This window comes from Anas platyrhynchos, chromosome 5 (genome assembly GCF_047663525.1).
Source record: "Anas platyrhynchos isolate ZD024472 breed Pekin duck chromosome 5, IASCAAS_PekinDuck_T2T, whole genome shotgun sequence".
NCBI classification, from domain to species: Eukaryota; Metazoa; Chordata; class Aves; order Anseriformes; family Anatidae; genus Anas; species Anas platyrhynchos.
The window spans coordinates 39,823,121-39,835,351 of NC_092591.1; the positions used below are offsets into that span (position 1 = coordinate 39,823,121).

General features: G+C 33.2%; 1 protein-coding gene across 1 annotated transcript in view; it reads left to right on the forward strand.

Moving 5' to 3' along the window:
* The window catches only part of LOC101793866 (formin), a 150,277-nt gene extending 139,069 nt beyond the window's left edge, over positions 1-11,208 (forward strand). Inside the window, exons 16-17 of the mRNA XM_072038908.1 lie at positions 1,066-1,150; positions 2,313-11,208. Coding sequence (XP_071895009.1) covers positions 1,066-1,150; positions 2,313-2,357 — 130 coding nt within the window. The 3' untranslated portion in view covers positions 2,358-11,208. The remainder of the gene's footprint in view (positions 1-1,065; positions 1,151-2,312) is intronic.
* Positions 11,209-12,231: the final 1,023 nt, after the last annotated feature.

Below are 12,231 nucleotides of genomic sequence, written 5' to 3' on the forward strand. Positions count from 1 at the left end.
AAACTGACTTGCAACTTCTTTCCCTCTACATTTCTATATAGAATTGTAAAGTAGATGTCTAGAACATCAGCATTTTAAAGGCACTGATAGCTGGCCAGATCCTGTCTCAGGAGTCCAAGGAATTTTCTTCCCTTTTTATCACTGTTTAGCACATAACTTCCCCTGCCCTTTCCTCTCTGTTAGAGGAGAATGAAGTATGCTTTTGTTAAAAAAAAAAAAAAAAAAAAAAAAAAAGACTTGTTTTGTCCATTTCTGTTTCTCCTTTTTCTCTTGATAAAACTTCTGATTGGGTTCTTCTCATTGAATCCCAGCAGAAACAAAGGATTTAGGGTCTGCAAGACCCTAAGAGCAAAAGGCAAGAATAGAAATAATGGAATCAAATGTGATCATCTTTGCCCTGATCTCAGTAGTGTGTTTAGGAGATTGGTATGTAGACGTACACAAGACTGCCTTAACTATCCATAGGCAAGAACCTCTTCTAAATTGCCCCTGCTCCTATCACCACATCAGTGAGACTGGCCAGGCAATTCCATGTAAAGCAACAGGGAAAACATTGAGGAAAAAACTGGCAGATGCTTTCACTTCAAGGTTTTCAAAGGAAATAAAATGTGTAGCCTGGCAAATGGCCCACTAAAATAGTATATACTATATATACAAAAGACCTAGCCAGCTAGCTTGTGGTTGTTTTTTTGTTGTTGTTGTTGGTTTTTTTTGTTTTTTTTCAGAGGAGTATCTTGCCTTCATACTGCAGCTGTCTTGGTGAGAAAGATATTCCATAAAACCCAGATCCTGCAAGAAGGGAGAAATTGTTTGCCTAGTGGGGTTTTCAGTGAGCAATGCAGACAAACTGTGCTTTTGATTTTCTCTTCAGTTGAAAATGTACTCTGTTCTACTTTTTGGTACTTTACAAAGTGCCTTTGAGTAGTAATTAGCCTTTTGTTTGGCTAATGTGCCTAAAAAAGTTGGTGGTGATGGTTCTTACAGATAAAGTATATAACAAGCAAACTTAGAGCAGTTTTAATTTCTTTGAACTTAAAGATGTCTTTTGTACATATCTTGTTTCAGAATTAAAGTGGCTCAGCAATCAGTAAGCAAGTTGACTGCAGAGAAGAAAGTTGAAACAAAGAAAATCAATCCTACAGCTAGCCTGGTATGATATGTTTCTCAGCATGACATTCAGAATGTTTTTTGTGACACTGTTCTTGTCATTCAGGATGATGGTGGGTTTTGGTTCTTGTTGAAGTGTGATACAGTATCCTTTGACGGTTTAAGCATAGCAGGTTGTTATTCTTCCCAAATAAAAGTCTTTAGGCTTATGCCCTACATTACTGTAGGGCCCTACAATAATTAAAATTAAAGCATGGTGTAGATGTACTTAAGCATGGTTCTGCTATTTGAGATAACTAAATACAATGAGTGCTGTTTTTTTGGTTATTTCCCCTCTGCCAATAAGGTCTCTTATATTTTCTTTCATGCTATATAATGTATTGGGGCTCACTGTATATATTTGCCCAATGGATCTTCTTTTCTTCAAAACCTTACAAAATGTTGTTTGTTGAATAATGGTAGAAGGGATTGAATCCCCGTTTTGTTCCTTGCTGTTTCCCAAGGTTTTTTGTAGGTCACAAAAAGAGGACTAATAATTGACACTGTAGATAAAAATGTTTTTTCTTTATGAAAGGCAAAGAGGTTAGAGTCACATTTCTTAAACTATGGGATGCAAGAGATTAAGGGAAGGAAATGTTCATGAAGGAATTGGTATATTATTTCCATTCCCAACACAGTATATCTATTTCAGGAGAGGTGGCAGAAGTATGATTGACTGAAGTTTGTTGGGAAGAGGAAGAGGTCATTAGACAACACAATCTGCCTAATGCGAAATTAGTCTTTATGTCAGCAGAAACCATTCTGGACAAAATAAAGTGTTAAGAGTCACAGTAGCAATGTGTCTAGTTTTCTCTAGCTGCACTAGTCTTCACAGAGATGCTGATCAGTTGGGATATTTTTAAAGACACACAGTATTTGACAACTCTGTAGCTAAAGCAAGCTTAGTTTCCCTACAGTAAATAATGCAGTGGTTGAGAGCCTCCCTTGAGTGTTCCAGGAGTTTTTTGTTTGTTTGTTTGTTTGTTTGTTTTTTTGTTTTTGTTTGTTTGTTTGTTTGTTTGTTGAATCAAGGAGAACTCTAATCTACTGTGACTCATTCCGTACTTCGTAGTATTCTAGACTATGCTATTCTAGAAATGCTTATGGAAACTTGAGAGAAGATGGAAAATTAGAGGAAAGAATAATAAAGCACTTTTTTTTAACAGAAAGAAAGACTACGTCAGAAGGAAGCCAACGTGACTGCCAACTGAGTGAAGAAAGATGAAAATGATAGTGTGTCTTAAGACTTTTCATGATACTTTACTACACTCGTGGCCCAGGGAGCACCTTATGTTAGCTATTGATTTCTGCTTTGCTGATCTGTTCCAAGACAATCTACTAAAGATTTTTGATTTCCTTCAAAGGAGTTTGTACTTTCAGATGAAGGAATTATAAGATGTTTTTTACTTGGGAACTCAGAATGATTTTCTGTAATTTTTCCTCACATTGCTTAAAATGCATCTGGTTGTTAATGGTTATTTAAAGTACTCTATATGTAATGCAATAATATGGAAAAGCTAAAATGAGAATTTTGGATGCTGGGTTAAGAAATGACTAACAACCTGTAGGTTATTTACAGGGCTTTGTGTAGATTAGAGCGAATATGCCATTCAGCTCACAAAGGACTATTACATAATATTTTTTTGTTTACTTCATCAGTAAGTAATTTTACAGTGTCTTGAGTATTGGATGCACCTTTCTAAAATTGATTAAATATAGTTATAGATTTATTCTGTATTTTACTATAAATATTTTTATAGAAGCCTCAGCTTATGCCACACATTGAAATGTAAGCAATATTTTGCACATGAAAAGGAATAGCTTCAAATTCTTTAGCTGTATGATCAATGGCATAACTGATTCATTATTTTTATGGTTTTAATCTAACATTTCCTAAATTCTGAGCTCCAAAAGAAAAATGATTAAGAAGTATATTTTTATTTCAGTATGTATTGAAACTACCAATTCCATAAAATGATGTCTTTGTTATTCATTGAACTAAAATATAACAGTGTGTCTCCATGAAGTTATACGCTTGCCATTTAATCTCTGGCTTTCAATTCTATTGAAAGCTTTCTTTTAAAAAATTAATAAGACCTCTCTAACATATATTTTGCAGCCTGATCTTGTCCTGCTATATTTATATGAAGAATGTATCCAGAATATATATATTATATATAATATATAATTTTAAAAGTAAAACTTGAGGAAGAAATAAGTTTGCTGTCATCCTGTAACATTGTAATCATTGCCTGTGAAGTAACAGAGCCTGAAAAAAAAATTCACTGAACATCCGCTGTTACTTCAAGATTCTTACTGCATTTTAAGGATTCAGACTCTTAGAAGTAAAGATCTTGAAGCAGGAGTTAATTTAACGTAAAACAGAAAATTGATAGTTAAATACAAGCACGATAATGGCTTATAAGTAGGAAGAACAAACTGGAGAAAATATGCTTCTGCTTTTGTCCATAAGAGAGAAATCCCCTTCTTTATGATAATGGTATCTGAAATTGGATAGGAAGATAAATTAGGTAAAGAACAAAGTACAAAAGATACTGTAGGGAAAGCATTAGTGCTTTGATGTAGTAAACAGAAAGGATACACATGAGGCAATTTCATCAATAGAAATGAACACTTGTTGCTCAGTTGTTGGTGAATGTAGCTTGAAGATTTCATATATTACAGGTTTCTTAAATGAGTCTATCATTCTTGCATACATAAAAATAAGGGAATCAATAATGCCCAGTATGTTTTGGAGTTTCTAGCTGCTGTGAATTATGCTTACACTTAAGAAGTGTAAGCATAATTCTTATGAAAACAGTCAATAATAGACCAACAAAAATAAACTAAGTTTTAGTTCCATTATTCCCATTGCAGAAAAATAAATTACAAAGATTTAAGTTTGGTTCTATGATTCCAAGTTTTCTGTCTTCCACCAAATAGATAAAGTACATTTATGTATTTCCAATATCGTCAGTGATAAACAGGAGCAATAATGCTTGTAACAACAAAAGAACAAGAGCAAGCAAGGCAATTCTGATGAGTCTTTAAGCAAACAACTGTTGAATTTTCATATGGTTTCCTATCACGAAGATAGTGTATATTGCAATTTGAGTTAATTGGGAATTTTTCAATAGAATGTTTTATTTGGAATACTAATCAACAAGAGTAACACTGTTTCTGAAAAAGGATTGATCTTATAAATTCACATTAAAAATATATTATGGCAAGAAGTTTTTAAATTATTGAAATAGCCTGTTTTGAAATTTCTACATGTGAAGTTTCATTTTTCAGTTCAAACTGACTTTTCATTTTGAAATGTTGAAAAATGTATATAAAAAGGGATTAAAATTAAAAATTTTGATGTAAAGCATTCCTTGATCAGATTTATAACTTTTTTTTTTTTTTTTTTTTTTCAGATTATTAACTAGAAAAAGTTTTTAGGCTATTTTTCAGAAGTCTTCAAAATTTATGTAGCACAGAGGCATTATTTCTTCCTTATCTCCAGTTGTTGCAACCTTTCTCTCAAGATGGAGGTTTAGCTTACAATTTCATCCATGACTTAAATTGTCTACTAGTAGTTACACTGTTTTTAAGTGAAGTAGAAAAAAAGTGCATCTAGAGCATCTGACTCATTCTCTTACTCAAGCCTTTAAGACTCTTGGATGGAATTAATCAGCTAAATATAGCACTGACACCCCTACAGGTACCCAGAGGTGTCATCAAACCGTGACGAATGGTATACTTGCTGAACTTAACTAAACTGTTGTATTAAAGAAGAGATATTAACAGATATTACATACTGTGTAAACTGTTAAATTATGAAATGCTTAGGTGCTACAGATGTAACAAATAGGCATCAACCAGCATTCATCTTGAGGTTACCAAGTGTCACCAAAAGTTATGTTTTAAGCTTAAATTTAGATTGGTGCCTGACTTTACCTGGATCTTTCTAATTTGAGGAGTGAAGAAAAGGAGGACAGAAAGGGAAGAGAAAGAAAATAAAAAGACAGAAGGGAACAGAAGTCTCTGGTAAATGTCTACAGTGTTGTCAAGGAAGTAAAAGTAAAGAATGGACTAAATTAAGCCAACCAACTGTAGAAAGGCAGTTACCATTTTCCAAGCTAGTTAATTTAAAATACCTCTACACAACATGGAATTTGCTTCTGTGACCACAAAGTAGATCTGTCTTGAGAATTTTTGTTTTGCTTTGTTTATTTATTGTCCTATTATTGCCAAGCTTCGTACGGTCTGTTAAGCAAAGCACTATTAAAATCCATGTTGCTCAGTAGGTGCTTATTACACAAAAAATGGTATGTATACCTTGCTAATTTATAAACTGGATTATCAATTTGCTAACAAATTAATTTACCAATGAATTAATTTACTAATTAAGAACTCAATTTAGGTGAGTAAATCTCTAATTTGTGAAGTGCTGTTTAATGTATTTACAATATTACTACTTACTGATAGTAAAATGAACGAATTTTTAGCATCTTTGAGATATTTTTACAGTACAAATTATATTTTCATGGTGTTTTTATTAATCTATGAGAACTACCCCAGTGTTTTGCCATGACTTATACGTATTTTACCATGTGCTTTATTTTAAGGTTGTAAGTGTAAAGCTTGAATAATATATATACTTCTGTATTTAACTTAGACATTTTTCAACAAAACAGAAACTGTGTGTTCTTCGGTTTCTGTACATATGGAAAATGAAAGTCCAGTGGTTGGAATATTCAGAAAGCAGAGAGAAAAATAATTGAGCATCAGCAGTTCTAGGAAGCTTATACAAGATCTCAAACGTTCTGAATTGCTGAGGATATTCCTCTAACAGCCAGGGTATCTCTGACCAGTCTAATTGTTTTCTACGTAGAACATGAACAAAATATTCTGTTTTCCATATGATGCACAGGATTCTTACTGCCCTGATATTCTAGTAAATTGATAGCAGTTTCTTTCTCTGATCTAAACATCTTTCCTACCAGATGAATATAAGGCAGTGGAATACTGTATTTATATTGATATGATGGTGCCTTAATCTTATGTGGGTGTGAAATTCCTGAAAAACCCCAACAAATAAGAAATATATATCTCATTACAGGACTGATGTGTTTTTGAAAATATTGCTCTATAATCTGTGCTTAGGCACCAGGCTGATATTAAAGTGTCAGAAAATCATATCCATGTATTTTTTGCTTTTTCGTGGCCTTGTCTGGATCTTGTTTAATTTTGTTATGGATCTCACTCATTATTTATTCATTTTAAACTCCTTTATACTTTATTAATTTATGATAATGGGTTTCAGGATTTGCTGTCTGGAGAGTTCTCTTTGGTTTTTCTCTTATGAAGATAAGCCTATATATTTGCATATAAATGTAAAGATAGTATGTTAAGAGATAACTTGATTGTAGTCAATAAGTTGCTTCAAAGAGGGACAGTATTAGGAACTAAGTGGCTCCTTGAGCTAGCAAGGAAAAGTATCACCAAGAAAAAAAAAAAAAAGTCTGAAAATTAAAAACAGAAGAGAAATAAAAATTAGAAGTAAATTCCAAACTGTTAGTAATGAGCCTAGTTAACCATAGAAAGAAGTTAGGAAACGTAGTTGTGATTTCTCCATTCTTCTCTGGTGCTTTCAAATCAGGATGGACAATCTTTCTGAAAGGTTGATGTAGTCTAATGCAAATTACTGGACTTAGCTCAGATGTGCTAAGCTGAATCCCATGTACATTGACTTTCCAAATCATATAGTCCCTCTTGACAGAAAAATCTAGAAGTATGTCAAAAGACCCAATGAAACAATATTTATTTTGTCATCTTTAAAGGAAATTATTCATATCCAAGCAACTCTTTGCTGTGATTTTGAATTTAAAATATCACAAATAGTGTGGTGTAGAACATAATGCAAGAAATGATTCTCAAATCACCAATCTAATACTGAGGAAATACAAAGCCTTTTCATACAAGCTGTTACAGTAAGTTCTTATATACACAAGTAATTTTATGTATATGAGTATTCTTGCAAACCACAGTTAAAAATACCTGTAGAGGACATTATGGGGTCGTGGAACTGAACAAAATCTCTTTCTGAATCTTGTCATGAGGATTATCCTGAGCTGTCCCTGTATGGGATGTGGATTTCTTTTCTGTGGGGTGGAATCTGCCTCAACAGCTAACTGGAGTTCTGGTAGCTTTTGGAGAATGGAGGTTGTTTGCATGGAATATTTGCCATTGGCCATCAACTCCTAAAACCACAGCTGCTATGAAGTGACACTGCAGTACAATTCCCTGAGCCAAGATTGCCCCAGGGACTGCTGGAAGGGGGACTGGAAAATACAGTCAAGGGATATATACATTTTCAAAGGGGAAAGAGATCATAGTTATATTTCCAGATTAAAGTAGAGGCTAGCAGGCTCTTCCAAAATAGCAGAATTTTTGTATATATTCTTTAATGAGGCTATATGGATTTTCTGAAACGCTACATTCATATACGAATTTAATTCTGTGCCTGTATTTTTGTTTTTATTTTCATATAATTTAATATGAACAGGATTGTGTATATTTTCTTACTCTTTTAGTGTGCTGTGACCACTGAAAGGTTGACTACAGTGAAAACTGTTGAGAGATCCATTAACAAGGTGCCGACACGCAGTTGCATTTCAGGTTTCCATGTATTGCCCTGAGAGGAATCTTCATATTTTCCTAAAAGAAAAATTTTTCCTAAGAAAAATTTAACAGCCACACCACCTGAGTTTTCAGCCTCATTTAATCATAAACAGGTAGTTTTAGCTTAGGGCAAATGATGCTGCGAAATTTTGTCATTACTGATAACTATAGTTTTCACTGCAGTTACAAGTTAGCTCGGGCACAGTATAATCCTGAAGATGAGGGTGGGATGGTTTTGTGATTCCTAATGAACTGTAATGTACTTGATAAAAGTAAAATCCTTAAGAGCATTGACACGGCCTCAGATTCATGTACGATATTGACTCTGGCATACAGCATCCTTATAGGTTAAGATACAGTGACTTTAAGGAAGAGGAGATGCAATATCTGTTCACCATTTGAAAGTCTTTCTTTAATCATTTTTAGAATCTGCAGCAAAATTTTGGTCAATCTTCTGTGACGTGAATTACTCATTAAAAAACCCAAATGATACATTTGCTTTCTCCCAGAAGGATGAAGCTTGTAGTTCTAATTTTTCACTTTCTCATTTGGCATGCTGTAAATACATTCCATTATTGCTGGGCAAATGCTCATCCTATGCAACTGTTCAGAGATAACATGTTACAGAAACTGCATAACTGTGTAGAAATCAAAAAATGTGATTTTATTTCCTGCTGCCTGAAGCATCTATAATCAGTAAATTAACATATTTATTGTATGGCACCTGCTGCTTATTTCTTAGCCAGTTGTAGTTTAAGGAATATATTTCCATTAGCAGCTAATGACTATGCACTGGGTAAAAGCCATGTTATTTTTATAGTTTTTTTGTTGTATTGTTTTGTTTTACTTTCTTAGAGTAAGGTTTTCTGGTGTGAGTTTATTTGAGACTAGGTGGAAATATACCATTTCATACAAAGAATAGAGCAAGATCACAGTTCTGTTCTATACTTCTTTTAAATCTGACAAGAAGGTGAAGGAACAAACCTGTGTTGTTGTTTTGTTTTGTTTTTCCCTTGTGCATGAAAACAATCTTTCTTCTGATTCCTTTTCATTCTAGTTGTTCATTTTGTTTTACAGTCTACCATGTTTTGGGAAAGCTGTAAAGAAATTAGAAGGTTCAGGTATGAATCTCATTCCTTAAAGATTCCCTGTAATGTTCTAATTCAACAAACTGACCCGAGGAGCTCCTGCCCTATTCCCCACTCTCCTTATTTTATTAAAAGTAAGGTCGCATAGTTACAAAACTAGTTGCTAAATGTCCAAGAAAAACTCAACTATTGGGTGAAGAGAGGTCATTTAGCTTCCAAACCACACTAAAGACTTACTCAGCTTTACTGAGCATGATTTGAACCTTACTAATTCACCTAAACAGCTTCAGTTTCAAAGGGTTAGACAATCAGTACAATGTTTCGTGCATTTCTGTTCCTTATTGTTTTACATCAAGAAAGCCTGTCTCTGAGTAGGAGGCAGAACTTGTGCATTTAATTATGTAACCAAGGCTTTTGCTCTATTTTAGACCAAAAATATGTGTGATATGAGAATTCTGAGTGTCTTTTGCATTATGTTTTATACATATTTTCACTCACTTATCAATGGGCCAAATAAAAGGACTCTGTAACATACCTGAAAACAAAGAGGCTGGTAAAAAAAAAAAAAAAAAAAAAAAAAAAAAAAAAAAAACATTAAAATATACAAAGCTCACTCTTTCTAGTTGATTTTGATTTTGATTTGAAGAAATCCATCCTCACAGAATTTCCTATTAAAGTGTTGGGATTTTGTTTGTTTTGATTCAGAGGTGATTTTATATCAGGTAATCAAGCCAGCTTGTCTTGGACAAGTTTCTATGGGGCCTTGAGTACTAGCCAGGTGAAATAATCCATGTGCATACTCAACAGTTCCAATTTGCTAGCTACTGTAGCATGAACAGCATAGTTTCATCTGCATATAACTTGAAAAAGGGAAAAGCTTGAGAGGATTTTCAGGTGTCAAGTTCAGAAAAGATGAATGCAAATGAAGTGCATTCTTGTCATATTGCACTGGTTTTGAAATGTCACTGATATCTCTTGCAAAGGAATATAAAGCTCATGCTCCATGTAAGATGAAACTGGATAAGGACTTTTTACAGGGAATAGGGAAAAGTGCTATTTCTTGTACAAGTCCTCAGCAAAGCTGTGAATACCCAGCTAATGGCTGGCAGCATGTACTTTTATAGTTTTTTTGAAAATACAAATCTGTTATAATGGCAATGTTTTTCAGGTATAGAAAAAAAGCTGCCCCTGTCCAGGAAAACTACAGGCAAACCATATGTACTGTGAGAACAGAATGAGTAAAATTTTAATATCATACAGGGCAACATAAAAAGGCCACATCTAATTTTCAAAAGTAACTTCAACACATTGGAATCATTCCGTGAGTCTTAGGCTTCTAAGTGCCCCAGTCTCTTTGAAAAGATGATTTAAACTTCAATGTTTTGATTTTGAAAATACAACCTGTCATTTCATATGGAATACCACTCAGCTATTACTTTCTGAAGTACAAAGCTAAAAGCATAGCCATGTTCAAATGTACAGGAAGCAAAAATAAAGAAAGATTATTTTGGGAGGAATCAGAGTTGGCCTCTAGAAAGTGTTTTTAGTAGGATTATAGTATGATTTTCAACTTCTATTTAGTTATTTTGAGATTTTTTTGTTTTCCTTTCCAATCAATTTAAGTTGAATAGTTGCACTGTTGAACATTATTGTTGTTGGTACTCTTCCCTCTCTTCTCTCAATCTAACTCAAAAACATCAAAATATGGGCCTCTTTGGCTCTCTAACTTCTCTTTGAAGACATAGCAAAATGGCAAATTCTCTTGTAATGCTATTAATATCCTGTGTGTACCTAGCAAGTTTCACAGACATAACAAGGTTTAGTCTCTCATGTCTGCATGTGATTTGCTTTAATAAGATCATAGTTTTGCCTTTATGTTAACACATACACTCAGCAGTAATATATTTGCTGTCATTTGAATTGAGCTCAATGTTGCACTTTTCATACCACAAAATGTACTACAAAAATGGAATATTAGTATAGTTTAGTATATTATTTTCAGGAATTTAAGTCCTTTCAGTAGTTATTGGGTAAATATTATATAAATATGCAAAAAGAATAAGCTAAATAGATTCAGGTGCTTTTTTCTTCTCTTTACATTGTAATTACGTGTGTGTGTGTGTGTGTATGTGAGCACGTGTGTGTGTGTTTCTACTATGTAACTGAAGGTTTAATTTTCTCAAAAACAAAATGTGCAAATGATTAACTTTGTAAAAGTTATTGTAATGGAACTGAATATTTATTTTTAAACTAAATTCTTAAGGAACCATTGTCTGTAAATAAAAGACTATATTTTACTCCTCTATTTTTGTTCATCTTATCAATTGTATTTAAAATTTCTGTGTAAAATATATTCTTGAGATACTGTAGGTTTTATTCTACTTTACTGATCTAGTTAATATTCCAGATTCAGTGCACTTGTTAAAAAGATACATAGTATTTTGGAGATCTGCAAAGCATTAAAATAAGTAGGTTACAGATGTAAATTTGTTGAAGATATTTTAATAAATGTTTGGGAGGATTGTGTCTGAAACAATTTGCACACATTTCTGGGGATGTGGATTTCCTTTAGTTCTCATGCTACTTTTGGCAACTTGTCACATTTCCAGATACATAATATTGAAAAGCGCTTAAATGACTTTCAATAAATCAAAGCATGCTGCCCACAAAATAATATTAAAATAGTGTCTCAAAGGATGTATCCTTAATGTCTCCAGACACTAATATTTGAGCTCCATTAACTAAGAAAAAAATGTAAATTACTTTATCATTTTACCTATATTTTACTGTTACTTGTATTATTCTAGATTGATAGCCTAGAAAACCTTACTGTACATCATTACAGATTTTTTTTTTTCCCAATTTCTCTGAAGTCAGAATAGGGAACAGCTGCAATTTATAAATAAAATTATAGAGTAATTTCTTGACCTTTTGGGGAGTACAGAAGCTGGAAGCATTTTTGCCAGGATGCTAGGCAACTTTCTGAAGACTGGTATATTTGAGGTGGGTTTGGCATCATGTATCACAAAAATAAATAAATAAATAAATAAATAAATAAATAGAAAGTGATTTGTTAGATGTTTCTGAGAACAGCATAAGGGTGTTAGAAAGTTGTTACCAGAGGTTGGAGTGATCATGTCAACAGAGAATGACAGAGATGCACTATGAAGGACCTTGAAAATCATGACAAACTATTTGAGTTAAAAAGAGGGAATCAGTGGCAATACTCAACAAACCTACAGTGACATGATCAAACAGTGGGTTTTGTTTATATGTATGTTTTTTCTTTGTTTGTTTTTAAAAGCTGCATTTATCATCACGGAAGAGA